Source organism: Perognathus longimembris, chromosome 3 (genome assembly GCF_023159225.1).
Source record: "Perognathus longimembris pacificus isolate PPM17 chromosome 3, ASM2315922v1, whole genome shotgun sequence".
NCBI classification, from domain to species: domain Eukaryota; kingdom Metazoa; phylum Chordata; class Mammalia; order Rodentia; family Heteromyidae; genus Perognathus; species Perognathus longimembris.
The window spans coordinates 113,756,899-113,776,955 of record NC_063163.1 but is presented as its reverse complement, the minus strand read 5'-3'; the positions used below and the strand labels follow the sequence as shown (position 1 = coordinate 113,776,955).

The following is a 20,057-nucleotide window of genomic DNA, read 5'->3' as shown; positions in this document are numbered from 1 at the left end:
AACAACAAAACTAATAACCAAAATGGGCTTTAAATTCAGCATCTACTTCCTGCTCACACTTTAGGAAATATAAAACCACCATATTTTGGGGGTAAGATCTGAGTTTAGTAGATCTAAAACTCTCAAATTTCTCTTCTCTAAGATCAAGATAAGTTAAATTTTTTAAAAGACATGTCAGATTCATTATTGTGGGCTGTACTGGATGGTGTGTGTGTGTGTGTGTGTGTGTGTGTGTGTGTGCGCGCGCGCGCACGTGCACGCTGTCTTGGGACTTGAACTAGGACCTGGGTGCTGTCCCTGAGCTTTTTTGCTTAAGGCAAGTTCCCTACCACTTGAGCTGCAGTTCCACTTCAGGCTTTTTTGGTGATTAATTGGATGTAAGAGTCTCATGGACTTTCTTACTCCGGCTACCTTCAAACTGTGATCTTTACACCTCAGCCTCCTGAGTAGCTTTGATTACAGATGTGTGCCACCAGCACCTGGCTAGATAATCTTCTGTTTGGGGGGGGATATTCCCACTTTTGCTTTCTACAATGTCAAAAATGAGGCAGCTCCTTTAAAAATTATTATTATTATTATTATTGGAAAGGAGAGCAGCTCCCATACACATCTGGGAGTCTGGTTGTAAATGGGACTAGATGAAGGTGCAGTTGCCATACCTACAAAAAAAACAACAACACATGGAAGTCTTTGTGACAGGCTGTGGAAGGTGAAGGAGAGGGAAAACACACGAGCTAACACACAGGGGCGCATGACCGTGACATGGAACAGACCAGGAACAAAGAACATGCAAGACAAGCGTTGATGGTTTTGTCTGTGTGGATGTCGCCCAATCAGTCCTCAGAGAAGTGAGGTCAAAAGGAGGACCCGGCATGCATGGGCACACTGGGTAGTTACTGGGGTTAGTTCTGCTTTCGAGATCAGTGCAGCCTGTGTGTGTCTCGGGGGATGATGTGAAGTAAAACTTTCCAGTGAGGAGCGAATGGAAGGCGTATGATTCCCAGGGCAGGTTCTAGAACAGGTGTTTGGTTTTAGCGAGAGAAGCCATGAGTAGAGAGAGGCCTCCTTCTCTCTCGATCGTAAGCGAGAGAGGTTTGAAAGAAGGTTGTGACAGGCACAATATTAACTAATTATTTCGTCACTGCTCTGTGCTTAATTAGGCTGTAATTTCATTTCCTTTGCTGCAAGGGTCAATCAGGATTCTTGATTACTCGGAGGTTTCCAGGCATGGTAACTGCCAAATGACTTTTGCTTGATTTGTTCCCCCCACTGCCTGGATGAGGCCCACTCTTGAAAAATACAAATACCTTTGCCAGGGGATTTCTTTCTTTCTGTAGCATTTCAGTTGCGCACACGTTCGTGGAACGGTGACCCATTTTTTTAGGCCCACTGTGTTTTTAGGGAGCTATTTGGATCTAAAGATAGACAACTGCTGTAAGGCTAATTTGTTTTCTCACACCTCTCTGGTGACAATTCAAGTTTGCAAACTGTGCAGGGGGCGAACGTGGCTTTAGGGCAGCGCACAGTGGGCGTGGCCAGGTTTCTCGGAAACTAAAAGGCTGTCCTGTTAGCAAAAGGCCATGTCCAAGTTGCAAGACATGGTGAATTCTGGATGTGAATTGAGAATAAGAGGAAATCTCTCCAATGGCTTCGCTTGGGATATTGGAAAGAGAGAGCAACGAGGGAGCCCCAGGTACCAGGCTATGGTCCCAGGCTTACCTCACTAATCAGAACAAAGAATTTTACCTTCTGTTCACCAGCGTGGACGACATCGTCAGCACCATGCAAGCCACATGACAAAGTCACATGATACGCACGCACATGATTGGTTGAAAGGAAAGTGGAGGAGGTCACATGGAAAATACAAAAAAATTAAAAACGGATGTAAACAATGAGCAGGGAGAAAAACTCAACGACAAAATCACAGACTAAATAAAAGGAGAAATCAAATTAAATTAGCAGCATATCTAGGAAACACATTGGGAGGACAGTAAAAAAAAAAAAAAATCCCGGGAATAGAAGAAGAATAAATCATAAAGAGCACTTGGTTAACCACACCAGTAAGCATTAGATAGAGCTGTAACATCGCACATTAATTAATTATAAACGTCAAGGAACATAAGCCCTTGTTCTGAAATGGAGAGGTCTTTCTGTCAGGACTCCTGTCGAAGTCAATCCTGGAAAAAGTCAAGGGAAAAGAAAAAAAAAAGAGAAATAGAATTGTTATTCACAAAGTCCAGAAATATTTCAGCATCTTTGGGAAGCAAGGGTGGTGAAACAGGCCATGATGGGTCATCAAGAAAAAGTCCTGAGACTGAGAACCCTGAAAGAACAAAGGATCACATTAAATCAAGGAAAGCCATCCCGCGTTCCCACTAGTGAAGCCAGGAGATGGAGGCGGGATGGATGCAGCTTCAAGGAGGTGGACTTGAGGCGCTCCCCTCACTTCAGCACCTCCCCAATGCTCCTGGCTTCGGTGGGGCTCCCCAAAGCCACGACACATACACAAAGCTCAAGGCCAGTGCTGACTAGGAGGTAGATTCCTTTTGGTGGTTGACATAATGATCGGTTGACCCTGAAAGGCAAACACAGAGTCTCTGGCCCAAGAAACTGACAGTCTGTCGTGATACAAGCACTTGGCGGTTGGAAGGGATCATCTCAGATGGGTGGCTGAATTTGAAAATTTACAGCGTGGAAACAACAATGACAATGTTGTTGCTCGCATCTGTCTATGTTTCTCTTGGACCTTTCTTGTGTGCTATAGTCCCAGTTGAAACCAAATGACCCTGACTGCTTAGCAAGTGTATGAGGTTTTTCCAGCTTAACTTTCACAGGCCTGTTGGGGGCTTTTGGGCCTTGACAAATAAAGCTTAGAGAAAAGGGCAAAGAAAGGAGGTAGAAAGTAGTCTTTCTTCCCAAAGCATGCTGCTGATTAAAAATAGAAATGTTTCAGCCAAGTGACATAGCCCCTTGCCCCTATGAGCTAAGAGAACCGAAGCTCCTCATTCTCCTTTCAAGCATGTGCTGCTGAGATTCTATATGACTCAGCATTTTCTCTTTGTGCTTTATTTATGGATTCCTTTATTCACTCTAATCATAAACAGAGCACACACACACACACACACACACACACACACCCCACACATGGAAAGGTAGGAAGTGCTATTACACATTTTCAACCCTGAGAATATGACTTGCCATGAAGTTCCTCAGAGTGACTTTGCTGTTCACATGCGTGTATTCCACGCTGGCTGATGAAAAAGAGGTTCATTTTAACTATGGGCCTCTGCTCTTGTGCGGGTAACTCTCCTTTATCTCAGGATCAGCTAAGACCTATGATTTGGGTTAGTGGCTGAAAAGCAGGCAGGCTCTAATGCTTTTCCCTTGGATGTCACATCTAAATATTTCACCTGTGGGTAGAAAGTTCTAGTGCTTAAAAATTAAACACCCATCATGCATTCCTCCTTCAGGACAAATCTGCAGTCAAGATGGTGTTTCGCTGACACACATGACCATGCGACACAGAGACACAAAGACATGCAAACTCATCATGTAGCCTGCTCCCACTGAGAGAGACACACTGTATCCCAAAGCTGAAAAAGGACAAGAGGGAAACTAGACAAGAAACAGTATTGTTAGCTGATTCCTTTTCCAAATGCAACAATACAATGAAGTAAAATAAACCCAGCCCATATCTGAATTAAACCCAAGCGAGCACAATGCTGTCATCGGCTCTGCTCTGCTCACAAAATGAAACCCACAAAAGCATCTGGGATTAGAATTCACTGCACACACACACACACACACACACACACACACACACACACACACAGAGCAAGAAAGCAAACCCTTAGCTGTGTTCTGCAGGAGAAAAAGGAAGCATTTCATCCAACACTCAGAACCAGAAATCTCTTTTCTCTCTTGTTTAATTATGTATCAGAAGCTGGGCCCCCGAGAGTGGGAGCTGTACTTTGCATAGCTGCTGTCTGCCTTCTTGCTCTGACTGCTCTTCCGTGGGATACGTGTCGTTTGTGCTCTACACTCACAGATGTTATCAAATCGGAAAGCCCCACCCAGCATTAGCCCTGAACACTACAAATGTCTACACATACTGCTGTGGGCCAACCCAGGGGGCTGCAATCCTTAGCGTACATCTGGCTTCACTAGAGCACTGCGGACACAGCCCATAGTGGGTGAGGCTCTACACGCAGTGTCAGCTGTCCAGCATGGGAGAAAACTGTATCTTCTGAGTTCTGAGTCCACAGTCAAGAATAGAACTCCAGTTCTTTATCTGGACTTCCCAGTAAGAGCAAGCCTGGGCTAGGTGTCTTTGATCTATCAATTTTGGTTGTCTCTCCCTTCCTGTTTTCTTCCTTTCTCCTCTCCCCTCTCTCCTTTCCTTCCTCCCTTTCTTCCTGTCTTCCACCTCTCTCCCTCCTTCCTATACCACGTGAGCCACACTTCTACTTCCAACTTTTTGCTGGTTTATTGGAGATAAGCAAGAGTCTCTCTCAGATATATCAGCCCGGGCTGGCTTCAAACCTGGATCCTTGGATCTCAGCCTCTCGAGTAGGTAGGAAAACAGGTGGGAGCCACCAGTGCTCAGCTGGTGTACCACGTTTCCAGTACCGAGAAAACATGAAGTGAGATAGGAGCTCTGGCTCCTTCCAGCATGTTCTCTGAGCACTTTGAGACAAAGGCAGGTGTGCTTCTGGAGGCTTCCCCTTTCCCTACATCACCCCTGGCATACCTAGAATGGCCATCTCTTCTTCCTTCTTCCTTTGTGCTTAGTTGTTTTTCAACTCTACGTAAGTGTGAGTATGCATGTGTGTTGTGCACATGCACATACGTGTGCTCTGGTGTGATTTCCCTGGTCATCTCCACTTTGTAATACAAGTCTCAATTTGGAGAGGTCTCCTGGGAACGGAGTCCTCCAGACATAATCCCCCTTGTTCTGTTGGGGATGACTGGTTTGCTCTCTTCCCCAAGCAGACAGCATGCACAGGAAACCACACTAGGCTAGGAGCCTGCATGCATTCACAACGGTTGCTTTTCATGAAAGAGAAAACAGAAGGCCGTATTTCCACCCAGAAGTCTACAACAAACAGCCATCAGAGGTAGCTTCTCAGCGCTGTACTCACTAGACAGTTCTGCGGTTGTAAGGGCAGGAAGAGGTCTGGTTGCTATGGAAACACGAAGGGCAGAAAGGGTACAGAAAGGTGAAGGAGCCAAGGGAGACAAACGCACAAATCTGTATGCATACATGGAACCCTGTGCAGACATCTATGTATTTTATATAGACATCATTAGAAAGAAAGGACAGAGATGGCTAAGCTTCCTTCTTCCCTGATTTATCAATATTAATACACACATTTTAAAGAGATCCTCAGAGATGGGTTTTTTTCCTGACAAATGACACTCGTGCAGCAAGAAAGAACATATCTCCCAATGACTAGCACATACTATATGTGTGTATATATATATATGTATATATATGTATATACACACACATACAATTTTAATTGTTGATTCTCATAGGTAAGCAGGATCAATCCTTTATTTTAGGGATGAGAAGTCTGGGACTCAAGGAGGCATGGAATTGCATAGGAAGAAAAGCAGTGCTGGGATTTGAACCCAGGTCAGTCTGGTCCAAAACCTGAGCTCTTTTTTACTGAAGAGGAATGGTGTGATGGGGATATTTCTGAGTCAAAAAAATGGAATTTTCGGGCTGGGAATATGGGCTAGTGGCAAGAGTGCTTGCCTCATATACATGAAGCCCTGGGTTTGATTCCCCAGCACCACATATATAGAAAACAGCCAGAAGTGGCACTGTGGCTCAAGTGGCAGAGTGCTAGCCTTGAGCAAAAAGAAGTCAGGGACAGTGCTCAGGCCCGAGTCCAAGCCCCAGGACTGGCAAAAGACAGGCCATCAAAAGACAGGGCAGCAGGACTGGAAATAAGCCAGGTTCTGCCAGGTTGACGAGGCCAGAGTGTGGCCCAGGCTCCTAGGGGTCTGTGGTACTGATCTACCAGGGCAAACAGGCTTACCAACGTGAAAAAGGCTTGTCAAACTGGCTGTTTTCTCTATGGGGGTGGGTGCTGAGTAAGCCCTTATTCGATTTCAGAGAACAGAAAAGCAAACCTTGCTTGCAAAAGGTTAAATAATTTGTGGAGGCTGTGACAGCCAAGAACATTTGTAAGCAGATACTTTATTTTCCTATAAATATTTACAAGGAACGTATGCATTTATGGAGAAAGTGCAAGCTATGAGCCTGACTCTCTAATGTCAATGTTGGGAATCCAACTGTGCCAATTAAAATAAAGGGTGAAAAACCTAACACCTCGAACATTTTGCATGACCCTGCAGAGCAGATATGTATATATGTGTGTGTATATATATATATAATTTTTTTTCATAATAAATTCCTTGAGCGTCTCCAAGTATCAAATTCTAGCCCATGAGCGATTCTGAGGATGGCTGGCCTCCCAGGGAGCCTGTCAGCAGGGCTAATACTCTGCTCTTGACTCCTCCAAATCTGACAGGCCCTGTGCCTGTTGCTCTTTTAAAATCTGAGTGACTCTGCACCAACAGAGCTGAATTATTACCCAGTAAAAGAGTTAACATTAGGCCGACAAACTGTGGCTGGTGGAAAGCAACCTGCAGAGAGACAGATGAACAAAATGATACTCACTAGCTGGCGAAGACAATGGAACAAAGGTAGAAGAGCCAGCAGGAGCCACTGAAGAAAGAAAAATGAGGATTAAAAAAAAGGGGGGGGAAGGGGGGAGGGGCCGGGGAGAAACAGATCATGAAGACACATCGATACTGAGAGGAGAGATAGAAATAGCTATCTTGGGATGGCGGTATGAGAAGCTGACGCAAGTTCGAGTTAGGAAGAGAAACTTCATGCATGGAACAGGTGGCCCTCAGAGCAGCACAGAGCACAGCTCTCTTTTTAACTTCAAATCAGGAGCCTGAGTGCCTGCCAAGCCTGCCCTTCAGGTAAGGGAATGGACCAGGAACAGCTGCACAGGCCTTAAATGCTGGCTGAAAACGAACAGCTAATTCAGCAGGACCAGCTGGCTCCATAGGGTCACAGGGACAACAAGAGAGGGAATCTGGTGCTCAGCAGAGAGGATTATATATATAAAAAAAGACCAGTTTTCATGTCATATTCCTTGTATGTGTCTATTATAGGCACCTGTTTATGCCCAAGGCAGACATGTATAGCAGAACATACATGTCTCGCTTTGCTCTAATTTTAATAACTGAATGAATGGAAATGACCCGTCCTTCATGACTGGGTGAGGCCTGTAATTATGTGTTTTGTGGAGGATTTCTCTGGCTTGCTTGCATACTAAAGATACAGCAGCGCTCCAGCATACTCCCTACTGAACAAGAGTCTTTGGAAGTCGCTATGGCACAGAATGCAAACACTGCTCCTACCATTCTTTCTCCCCTGCAGATAAAGAACGTGGAAAGGATGGAGGGTGACCTAGGTAACACTAAGTGTCTTTCCGCATGGAAGGTGGTTAGACATTGCACACTTGGACACATGGATACTCAACAGATCTTTAGGTTTTCATGGGCAATGTCCCTTTGGAGAAGAAGTAGAGGAAAATGTGGAAAAGCCTCAACCTCTCGTCAACATCACCTTAGTATGGGGGGTGACTCCATGCCTTCCAAGGTGAAGGTATCTGCTTAAACCCCCAGGGAACAATGTCACTGGAATCAGAGCAAGATGGGCTACTAAACTGCCATGAATGAACAAGCTGGTTCATTCAGGTGAAAATCCCTCTCTCAATCTCTTGTGAATCTGGCTTGGATTGTTTGCATAATTTGTTCATACTATTCTGGAGAAGGGATGGAATTCTCTATGCTTTAATCACATAGGATATAATATTTCTAATGTATTCCTGCCTGCGTCACATGGCAAATCCCATATGGACACAAAAAACGCCAAGGGACTTCTTTTTAACAAGCAGAGACGAATGCACTCTGTATACCTGGAAAGAGCCGGTCTATTTTGCTTTACTGTAACAGAAGCAAATGAAGGTGTAATTTTCAGGCTGTGGCATTCTACAGGTGTGTGGTTCAAATACGGGACAAATAAAAACTATAGTAAGTTGTAACTACTTCCCAAAGGGAAGTGCCCCTCTCTAGGCAAAAAAAAAGAGGCTGTGAGCATAACGCTGGAGGATCTTGAAAGTATGTAGGCATTTGGCTTTAAAAAGAAATATGTGAATCGGGAACCCTTCCCCAGGTGAGAGTTTATCTGTATGTTTTAGAGGCACGGCTCCCCCGCCCCCTTCATGCACACACAGGAAGTACAGGCAAAGGACCCTCCAAACAGGCAAGCCATGCACTCGTAGAAGCGGGGGTGGTGGTGGTAGTAGTGGTGGTGGTAGTGGTGTCCTTTAGCTATTTGTGGCTGTTGCTGCTTGGATAAACCTACGCTACTACATGGGGGAAGGGGAGTCGATTAAGTAACCAAGAGAGACCCTCCCTTTATTAAGACTGAGTACCCCATCACACCTCCCAACTCAGTCTTGACCTTTCTGTCCGTCATGTACACCTGCTGGCCCTGTGTTTGCATCTCTCTCTGGAGAGGCGATGGTCAACTGGAGGCCCAGCTCCAATGTGAGACCACGGATCTCCAGGAGGAGGTGCTCAGCACCATTGGTTCTCTGGCTTGGTTCGGACATGAAGCTCAACTGAAGGGTGATCGGTTCCCCTGAGCTCAGGTAAGCTCTGAGCCTTCCAAGGAGTGGGAGGGAGACACAGAGAGGGGCCTTCCTTCCTCACTACCGACCATGAAGAGGTTCCTCCTGTCACAGCAGTGTGGGGCAACCCAGGAAAGCTTAGGGGAGACCATAGCAAGTTCTCCTCCATGAGAAGGTGATGTTCTCACATTTTTACTGCCTCATCTCTGTTAACACTGTGGGAGAATGATACACTCGACTCCACGACCATGCACGTGTACGTGTGTGTGTGTGTGTGTTGGTAGTGAGGTGTGAACTCAGGAGCTCACGTTCTTGCTTGGCTTTTTTGCCCAAGGATGGCACACTACCACTTGAGCCACACCCCCACTTCCGGCTTTTTGCTAGTTAACTGGACAACAGAGGCTCATGGGCTTTTCTTCCTTGGCTGGATTTGAGCCATGATCCTCAGATCTCAGCCTCCTGAGGAGAAACAATTATAGGTGGGTGTGCACCACCAGCACTGGGCAAGAATTTTGATTTTTTTTTTTTTTTTCAATACTTTAAACACAACTCTATTATGATTGAGAAAAACTTACGGTGCCACATTCGTGATCACTTTCATGATCTATGTAGATGCTACTGGGAGCTCAGCTCATCGTTCCAATGTCCAAAGGTTGGTCTCTCTTTTTGAAAACTTATTGTGCCAGTCCTGGGGCTTGAACTCAGTGCCTGTATGCTATCCCTGAATTGTTTTTTTTTTTTGTTTTTTGTTTGTTTCTGCTCAAGGCTAGCACTCTTTCCCTTGAACCATAGCTTCACTTCCGGCGGTTAATTGGTGATAAAAGTCTCGTGGATTCTCCTGCCTGGGCCGGATGTGAACCGTGATCTTCAGATCTCAGTCTCCTGAGTAGCTAGGTTTACAAGTGTGAGCCACTGGCACCTGGCTCAAAGGCATTTTGGTGTGTTTTTTAAAGTAAAGCTAAAGTGGAAAATTAGAGCAAATATTTTTTTTGAATCCTGACTTTTAGAGCAGCCTCTGCTATATGAAGAAAACATTACAACTTTATAAAAAGGCTTGCTGTAGCAGTGGTGGAAGAAGCGTCAGACTCCATCTCCAGGCACTGTGGAGATTGACAAGCGGCAGCGAAGCTAGCTTCCACTTGTGGATCACATCTCAAAGAGAAGGAACTCGAAAGCTCCACTGGGGATGACCAGAAGGATCCAGAAGGAAGGAGCTGCTTTTCTTGGGCTCCTGCGGGGGCACAGCCCCCAACCCAGAGCAGGCAGCTGCCAGTCCTACAGCTCCATGCTCCGCCCCCCATCCCCCAGTACCCCTCACTCTGCCGCCATCTTGAGTTAGTATTGTCAGATACCAACTTGGCTGAGGTAGATTTTATATAGCTCAAAAAAAAAAAATCTCTGAACACCCACACTTAGCTAACTCGGTTTGTGCTGCTGCTGCAATATTTCTGAATACATTTTCACAAGAGAAGTTTTCCTGAATGTCTTTCCTTCTGGATCTATCTGGGTGACACCTGGCTCTACTCCTCCTTGCACTCAGCTTAGGAAGGAAAAGAACCAGGCCTCAGTGAAGCAAAGCTTGGGGAGTCTGTATGAAGACTGAGGGATCAAACAACACTTTTTCTTCCTGTAGCAACAGGTCAGTTCTCTGTATGCCTTGGTCCCCGTGTCCTGCATTGATAGCCTGCATAATTAGGGTGTCCTTTCCAAGGGAAAGGACAGAGAAATACATGTTGCAAGTTATCTACTTGCTAAAGAACAGAGCTGAACGGAACTGAAGGTTTAAACCCTGAACAGTTTCCTGCCGGACAAACTTCATGATACACCCTTCACCCTTGCAGCTTCCACAAAGGGGGCTTTCCCCGGCAGTCTTGCTATTCCCATTTAACTATCCACTGACAGACAGAAACGCAGGGAAGCACTTGGGTTCTAGATCTGCCTATCCTAAAAAGCAAGATGTGGAAATGTTTTTTCAGGCTCTTGTCTCCTTGAAGGTAGACCACGAGTCTACAGCCAGCTCTCGGGTATCTTGGCAGAAGGTAAGGAGATGTTATCATGTGTTATTCAGGAACCATCTGCAGAATCCACCATTCTTGGCTCAGCAAACATTATCTTTGCCACAGGATAATCATCACACGCAAAAATTAATAACTAAAGACAATTTCAAAACACACAGAAGTTGCATGCTCTAAAACAAGAAGTGTTAGCCTCTCGGAAGAACCTACAGATGTTAACAAGGGCACAACTAGACTAAGGTCAGTGTGGTTAGGGCCCAGACAGCATCATCTATGTCAGCCTCTAGGGGACAAAAAAAGGGGGACCAGAACTAAATTAAGAACTAGAACTAGCAGATGTTAAGGCTATGGAGACAGGTAATGAGGTATGAAGAGGCACTTACGTGAAGGAGGGATATCTGCATTTTCCATGGTTGGAACACAGACGAAAAGAAAAGCCAACAGACAGACCCAAGGGGGGGGGGGAGAGAAAAATAAGATGTAAAAGAAATGAACAGAACCTGCAGAGCACACGGAGCTGGAAACGCAAATTATCAAATTACGTCTAATCCAGAAAGAGGCAATCAGTCCCTGCAGAAGGAAGATGAGATGGGCTAGTCTACTTCTGGGAAGAGGTTAGGTGATTCCTTCACTGATCCCAGCGAGCAAAGGATTCTCCCACGCACGTTAAATCCAGGGGCCAGGGAGAGCCCAGGAGCCCTGTAGAAATTAAGGAGTCCAGGTACAGTTTTTTTCTTCATCCAGAAAGACTCGGGAGCCTCTCAGGACAGAAACTCTGGTGGGCAGAAGGACATGGCCAGGGCAGGGCTTACCTAGGTGCTGCAAGAAGCAAGGGCAAAGGTAGGCAGGCATGGGTTAAAGAAGAGAGGGACGGGAAACAAACGCAGCCCTGAGCAGCACCAGGGAGAAGCAGCTCTCTTGAAAGACAGTCCGGGAGGCAGCTTGACTAGGAACGCTCCGGCTGGGGGGTGGGGGACGCTGGAAGGAGGAGCAAGACATGCCCAAGGCCAAGGCTGTCCTTCTCCCTTCTAAATGGCGGGAAGTTTGTTCCTGCTCACAGATCTTCCAGTAATCTGTTTTCCTACAATGTAATATCTCCACGGCATAAAATAAAATACAAATCCCACCAGGACTGAGATGAACTGTCATCGTCTCTATCCTCTCCCTTCGCAGCGTGGGGTGCTCAATGTGTTTGTAGTGATTCTCCCAAATCCCTCCACTCACCTGCTGGCTTTATTCACCCCCTCTGCCATACTATGTTGGAGGTATCGCCCGGATGTTACTAGCACCCCCGACCCCTTCGAGAAAAGAGAGGGTAAGAGGACCATATATTAGCCATCCCGAGAGCCAAAGCTAAGTGGGCATTCATGAGCACAGGGACCTGAAAGACAAAATGCTATCTTCTGAGCCATGAACTGGGCCTGCGCGGGGTCCTGGCTATCCACAAGAAGAGGGGGAGGGGAGGGAGAGAGGCAGGGCAGCTGGCTTTACTTACGGACTGGCTGTGTCTTGAACTCAGAGGCTGCACTGATCTCACCCAGTCCCTTGCCGTTGAGGGCTGCCAACCGCACAGCGTAAGATGTCTCAGGCTTCAGCCCCACGATGGTAACGATGCCCTCCATGTTGGCTGTTGTGAGAATATAGGATGGATCACCAAGGGTAGAAAGGTACTGACCAAATGCTACTGTGGAAAATGGTAGAGCGGTACCATTATCTGACCTAGCAATTCCACCCCCAGGTACACACACACAGAAGAATTGAAAGCAGGGACCTAAGCAGATAACTGTCCATATTCCCAGTAGCAGCATTTACACTAGCCAAACCCAAGTGTCCCACTATTGATAACTAAGCAGATCCATGACATGTACTAAAGAGAAGCAAAGGAGTACTATTCAGCCTTTAAAAGGGGATGAACACGTGACCCCTGACACCATGGATGAGCCTGGAGGGCACTACATGAAATGAAATAAGCTAGAGCCAAATGGAAAACTATCGGGCCATTTACGTGGGACATGGAAAACAATCAACTACAGAGAGAGATGAGAAGTAGAAGAGTGAGTGCTAGGGACTGGAGGTAGTTGATGAGATATTACTCCATGGGCAAAGAGTTTCAGTTTAGGATGGCAGGAAAGTTCTGCTAGGAGTGATGGCTATGTTGTATGCTAATGGGTTTTAATGCTACACTTAAAAATGGTAAGACGGGGCTGGGAATATGGCTCAGCGGTAGAGTGCTTGCCTAGCATGCATGAAGCTCTGGGTTCGATTCCTCAACACCACATAAAGAGAAAAGCTGGAAGTGGTGCTGTGGCTCAAGTGGTAGAGTGCTAGCCTTGAGCAAAGAGAAAGCCAGGGACAGTGTGCTCAGGCCCTGAGTTCAAGCCCCAGGAATGGCAAAATTAATTAAAAAATGATAAGATGTAAAGCTTATGTGTGTTTTACAACAATTAAAAAAACAACAACCCTAGAAGCAATCTTAGAAAAATAATTCATAAGCCAAAAACCAAAAAAAATGCTACAACATCTGTATGAGGTTTCTGAGATGGAATAGGAAGGGGGAAAGATGGCTTTCCTCTGTCTCTGGTCCTGATTGCATAGCAGCTCCTCTTAGTCCTCCTCTCCCTCCAGCTGCTCGGGAGCTGAAGAAGGATCTATGGCAGTTTCATTGCAGACTAAGTATCTAGATTCCCGCCTGTTCCTGATTGTACCCAAGTTCCCATACAACAGACTAGGGCTACACATTTCCATAGAAACACAACGTTGAGTTATCACAATGAAATCCAGAAGGAGTCAGATATAGATCTATCTGTTGTCTACTGCTCTGGGTTCAGCTCTTCCAACTGCAGTAAGATCTAGAAGTCCTTTTCTTAATCTTTAACTTGAAAGGTACCACAGGATTGACTTCAGAGCAGACTTTATCTTGTCACCACTGTTTATTTGGTTCCTGTCATCATCACATAGCAATCCCTGGGTACAGGTGCCCAGGCAGGACTGGCCAGGCGTTACAGGTAACCGACAGGGCCACGGCAAGGCTGCCCTGTAATCATCCAGCTGTGTTCAGCATCCACACGGGGCCTCTGCTTGGCACTAGGCTGAGAACAGGGTGTGAATCCCAGCGGTAGAAAGACAATGGCTCTCCATCAAGATCTGACTGTGGTCTAACTCTGTAGGGACAGTTCCTAATTCTTTAGCGACTCAGATGGGATGTCGGGGGGGGGGGGGGGAATGACATCTCTCAAGTTCCAGTACCATGCCACCTTACTCAAACAGGAAGCCGTGATATGTCGAATGCTGGGCGTGAGTGTACACCCCAAACCCCCAGGACCAAGGCGATCAGTCCCGCAGTGGACCCTCTCCCTTCCTCACTCACCTTCCTTGGCATCGTACCACTTGAAATGCCACACTTCTTCACCCAGCGCTCTCCACTCGGCCTTGTACTTGAGGATGGGGACTCCGCCCGTGGCCTCTGGCTCGTCAAACTGCACCTGCGCTGTGCTGGAGTACGGCTCCACCCCATCGATGGAGGGTGAAGATGGGGTGTCTGTGTGGACACAAAGCAACCCACATGAGTACCAGTACTTCTTTTTTTTCCTTTTTTTTTTTGTGCCAGTCCTGCTGCTTGAACTCAGGACCTGCACACAATCCCTGAGCTTCTTTTGCTCAAGGCTGACAGGCTACCACTTGAGCCACAGCACCACTTCTGGCTCTTCTGGTAGTTTATTGGAGATCAGCAAGCGTCTCACAGACGTTTCCTTCCCCGGGCTGGATTCCAACCATGATCCTCAGATCTCAGCCTTCTGAGTAGCTAGGATGACAGGTGTGAGCCACCAGCACCCAGCTAAGCAGTACATCGAATCACAAAACCTGTCTCTCTCACTTCTGCTCATTCTTGGGATTCCTATCAGCTGTTCTCCTGGCCCATTTCCCCACCTGTCTCTCCCCCTCCCCTCCCCTCCCCGCCCCGCCCATGCATCTCATGGTTAGATCCTCACACTTCCAAGGCTCCCCGCACTTCCTGACCATCTGGCTTTGTGGATCCTGGCGCTTTCTTCTTCCCACAATCCTGGTTCCCGCAAGGTGTCCCGGACGAACGGCAAGGCAGGGGTGGGCGGGCACTCACCTGCTTGAACAAGGATGAACTCCAAGGATTCCTGTCCAATGCGGTTCACTGCAGTGCAGTTGTAGTTTCCAAAATCATTTTCAGAGTCTGGGGTCACCTTGAGAAGGAGGGGGGCAGACCTTTGGGTTACAGATAAAGCACAAACCGTCCATTCCAGTACCAGTCTAGTCCCATGGAGAGGACCAGTACAGTAGAGAAAAACAGTTTCTTCTCTAGCTAGTGGTTCCCCAGGTCAGAATGTGCCAAGGAAGCCAGAGAGAAGATGTGAGTGGCACTCAAATGTTTATCCAGCTAGGCATTGGTGGCTCACACCTGTAATCCTAGCTACACAAGAGGTTGAGATCTGAGGATCGTAGTTCAAAGCCAGCCCAGGCAAGAAGGTCTATAAGACTCTTATCTCCAATTAACCATCAAAATTTTTTAAAAAGGCAAACAAACTTGGATATACAACTATAGCACAAGTGGTAGACTGCTAGCCTTGAGCAAAACAGCTAAGGGATAGCATCTAGGCCGTGAGTTCAAGTCCCAGTGCCTGGTACATACACACATAAAAAAGCCTACTCAATGTCACATGGCCTTCTCTACCCTGTGGCCCCCCCATCTTGACATACCTCCAGGTAGCTGGCCGAGGGGGTGTTGTAGATCTTGATGTTGCTGTAGTTGGAGCTCGGCAGTAACTGACCATCTCGGAACCAGGATATGGTAGCACTGGGGTAGGCAAAGACCTCGCAGGTGATGTTCACCTGGTTCCCCTCCCATGTGTACACTGCCACAGGACCCTGCAGCTTGGGCGCATCTGCCATGGGTAACAAACGACGGTTAGAAGGATCACCGCCATCTTGGATCCCTCTACATCCTGTCTCTTGGCTCTAGGGAAGCAGATATGTTTCAAAATGGAAGCGGAGGCAGGTGTGTCTCCGCGTTCCTGTCAGTGGCACGTGGCTTGGCGCATGGAAGGCTTGTAGGAAAGCCCGGGATGGAATCTGTGGTGGTGGCTTGGGAACATGGCTCTGAAACCTCTTAGGGTCACCTGCCACAGGAACCCGGTAGAGCTCCTGGGGGGTGGGAGGGGTGCAGCTGAGGTCCAAGCTGTTATTTACCCCTTGCTTTCCCATCCTGCCCGACTCCTCCCCTACTCCCTGGAGTCTGTCCTGTTCCTCCTTACATTGCACTTCGAGGTACATGGACTGGGAGTCCTGGCCGATGGTATTGCTGGCTGTGCAGATGTACTCGCCGGCGTCCGTGTACTGGATGCTCTTCAGGGTCAGGGATGACACGCGGGCGTGGCTACGCACCACCATGTGCCCGTCCAGAGTCTGTCAAGAGGAAAGGCGCAGTGTCAGAATCAGAGGGAGGTAGGGGGCCACAGCAGCATGGGGGCTAGAAGACTAAGTTTGCCTGTGACCAGTCCTCCCCACCCCCCTCAAGTTAACATCTAATCTCACTTAACGGATCTTCTCCTGGGGAGGCCCTGGAACACCATGGGAACTTGTGGGCGGGGGTGGGGGAAGCACTTAGTTATGTCAACGGGCCTGAACTAGATGGGTGGGTGGATGGGGGGCAAAAACAGGCTAGGTCTGTCAAGACTATTTTGTTTGGGACATGTAAATGGAAACAACAGCTCTGTCCAGCAGACCTCCTAGCAGCAGCAATGGCCCTGCCTCACTTTCCTCTTGTCCTTCCTTTCCGTGTTCCCTACCTCCCATCCCATCCCATGGTGCATGTACCTGTACTGGGAGGTTCGAATACTCCCCATGTAGGAAACTGTGCAGGAGACCCTCCCCCCATTTTCCTGATTAAAATGTTTTTGTTTTTTTTTTTAAAGTGAAACAATTCCATTTTGAAGTGGAAGGGTAAACAACTCCAAGTTCAGGAGCTGTGGAGATGGAAACGAGGGGATCAGAGTTCCTTCTCCAGGGACATTGCCACAGACAGGCCCAGGCAGATCTGGGATCCTTGGTGAACGTAGTCACCAGTATTCTCTAGCCCTGTATACCCCCATTGGTTTCCTAGGTCTCTGGAATGATCAGGAAGAGAATAAGCACATGACCCTTAGGCAACAGGTTCTAAAATATTTCCAAGAGATTCCCTCCCCTGCCTTATCATTGTAAGTAAAATGGCTGCTGGCTCCAGTAGTGTCTAGGCATGCAGCTTGAACTGAAATCCTCCGGGAAGCCGAAGATTCCCCATTCCTGATAGGCTGGGCAACCCTCTTATCTCTAGCATATCATGTTCCATAAAGATGGACAGGAGGGTACTCTGTATCTGGCGCCTGCCATGCTTTGGGGTTTGGTCTTCAGAGAGCGAGAAGTCCTTTGGGATTCTGCTTCACTGGATATGTTGCTTTGCAAGCCCAAGGCCCCGAGTCGCACATGTTCTGTAGCAGATAGTATGGGAAGCTCAGAAGCAAGGCAGAACTGGCCTCATGCAGCAGTCCCAGTAGCTCTGTCACAAGCAGTCCCTTTCACCTTCAAGGACAGAGCTGGTCCTCATCGCATATCCTACCTGGAAACTAGAACATGCTGCCCAGTAAGGGGAGAAGAGCCAAGCAAAATCATCACCACCCACTGCTGTAAGCACCTCTTCTCTCTGAGATGAATGCCCTGGTGTTCCCATTGGGCCTGTAAAACTAAGACTGGCTGGCTCTGAGAAACTGCAGCTCAGGAGATGACACCAGTTAATGCCAGCAGACAAATGAGGAGCACTTGCTAGAGAAGCCCGGAGACAGCTATCTAGTGTGCTGGAGACCCTGTGACTTTTTTCTTCTATACCGGCAAAGCTGTCAGACTAGCCCAGTGGCTATTTTCATATGCCAAACTCTAATCTTTACTGACAGGTAAAGATTAGGGATAGCTAGAGCATGCAGACATTGCTGCAGGTATCTCTAGAGGGCTGGCCTGATCTGCTCGTCATTCTTATTTTCCCAAGCAACAGCAGGACGAAAGGCAAAGGGGACGCGAGGTCCACCCCTGGCCTGGCCAGCCATCAGATGAACTATGATTCTTTGTGACAGACTGGACTTATACCCAGGGGCTTCTATGCACATAATCTCAGGAAGCTCAGAGAACATTTCTGCTTGGAAGAGAGGTAAAGAAGGTCAAGTAGGAAGAAGGAGGGCATTAACAACATTGCTCTGTCGGGCAAAGGATGTGCAGTCTTTACTCAGAATAATCTAGAAAATGGTGAAAGAGAAGCTCAGGAAATGGTGGCAGGGATAGCTATACTCTCCCCCGGCCCCACTTTTACTACCTGATCTCTTTCTTTGAGTTTCTCATTTGCTTCTGTTGTCAGGCCAGTAGGCGGCGCTTTGGGGAGAACAAGCCTGCATTTTCTGCTGGCTCACTGTAGGTTTGATGATGGAGCTAATGAACCAAATGCCCAGTGTGGCTTCTGAGGATACATAGACTATCTCCCTCAGGAATGTTTTACTCTGCCTTCAGGACAAAAGCACGCAGTGCTACCCACAAGGCTTCCTGATCAAAAGTTATGCTGACCACGCTGGCTTCCCCAGTGGGAACAGACGAGCTCAGGGTGAGAGTGAACAGATCATTCTGACCAAGTGTTGGGTGGCTCCTGCCTGTTACCCTAGCTACATAGGAGGCTGAGATCCAGACAGAATCATGGTGTGAAGCCAGCTGTAGCAGGAAAGCCCACTGCCAAAATAAGGGTTTGCAGGCATAACTCAAGTGGTAGAGCACCCACTGAGCAAGAAAGCCAAGTGAGCATAAAGCCCTGATAAACTGTGGTATCAGCAGTAATAATAATGATAATAATGGTGGTGATAACAATAACAATGATAATGGTAAATAAAGGGGAAAAAAGATCATTATGGCCAAAAGATCAAGCGTAGTTATAGTTATTCTTCTCATCCATCATTTTTCTCTCACTTCTTCCACGTGAGAGTGTTAAGGATTTTCAGAGTTTATAGGACCAAACTGCCCATAACCCCAGCTTTCTTCAGCCCTAATCTGCCCTATGGTCTTCATCTCTGAACAAGACAAATAGAAGAAAGTGAAACTTCTGTCCAAAGTGAAACATCCAAAGTAAAGATACTTCTGGAAAATGGTGTGTGTGTGTGGGGGGGGGGTGTGTTATGTGCTTTCTTGGGAGTAAACTGGCTATTCCCACTTACAGTCATAATTCTCTTAACCTTGATAAAAATTTAGCTGCTCTCTTAAATAAGTCCGGATCAGAATGACAGGGGGAAGAAATGTAAGGTGAAGCAAATGAGATCATTTGTTCTTCAGCTGCCTAAGACCCACTGATTGTCAACCTTTCTCCTCTGCTTTCCCTAAGCCCATCGAGGCTACCACTTTTGGGCAAGAAAACGAGCAACCTGTGATAGCACTGAGTGATTCCTATGTCAGGGGAGGGAAGCATTTCAGCAAGGACAAGTCCTGACCTGGAGTCCCTGTGGCATCATGGGAGGTTTGTGCATGTGTCCACACAGCTACTGATATCCACGCCTGGGGCAGGCACTCAACTTTTAAATATTAAGCAGCATTAAACATTTAAAGCCTTGACCTGAACCCATGAATTCTGTACCCTGAATAATTACCGTTCCTGTAGATGTAAGGATCATTTTTTTTCCTGAATTAAAATATACAGAGTCTACAGGACCTTCTGTGTTTATACTTTTACAGTGTGGGAGCCTCATTTGGAGAAACAGATCAACTTCAATTTTTAAAAGAAGTCTTTGTACATGAGATCCTTGAACTTCCTCGGAAACTGACTGGCTTTCTATTTTTACCGTAGGTTAACTTAACCAGACTAATCAAGGAAAAGATGGTGGGCATGAATGGATATGAGGTCTTGGAGTGTAAGCAATGAAAATTTAAGGTTAATATTGAGTTTCGGATGCAAGCAAAGTCCTGCATTACCTAGACCAAAGCAAGCAGGCAGAGAAGTTCCAAAGGCTAAATGCTACTGACTTTACACAACATAAAGCCATTTGTACCAAATCATTCCCAATCTCACCAATTTATTGCTCTATAAAAATAACAGATATGTTTAACAATTTGGGTAAACCAATGAGAGAGGTCATTTGTGTTGCTTTTGGGATGAAATGTGATGTGGTCATTTTAGCACTACCGATCGTTATGAAATCAGTGAGCGACAAGATGAGTTGAGCTGGCCAGGAAGGGGCTGAGTGGGTTTCCAATCACTCACTTTGTGACTTATGGTCCAAAGCCACATCTATTG

At 46.9% G+C, this 20,057-nt stretch overlaps 1 protein-coding gene across 11 annotated transcripts in view; it reads right to left on the bottom strand.

The window, feature by feature from the left end:
• Positions 1–20,057, bottom strand: part of Ncam1 (neural cell adhesion molecule 1) — a 244,708-nt gene that overhangs the window by 28,363 nt on the left and 196,288 nt on the right. For 6 of the 11 annotated variants that reach the window (XM_048343870.1, XM_048343860.1, XM_048343865.1 and 3 more), the window contains 5 exons: positions 16,021–16,171; positions 15,467–15,651; positions 14,856–14,952; positions 14,106–14,276; positions 12,234–12,365 (listed from right to left, as the gene is read on the bottom strand). In XM_048343870.1, the coding sequence (XP_048199827.1) occupies positions 12,234–12,365; positions 14,106–14,276; positions 14,856–14,952; positions 15,467–15,651; positions 16,021–16,171 (736 nt within the window). Of the gene's footprint in view, positions 1–1,746; positions 1,750–12,233; positions 12,366–14,105; positions 14,277–14,855; positions 14,953–15,466; positions 15,652–16,020; positions 16,172–20,057 lie in introns of all 11 variants that reach the window. The other 5 variants (XM_048343859.1, XM_048343863.1, XM_048343861.1 and 2 more) reach the window with 1 other exon arrangement.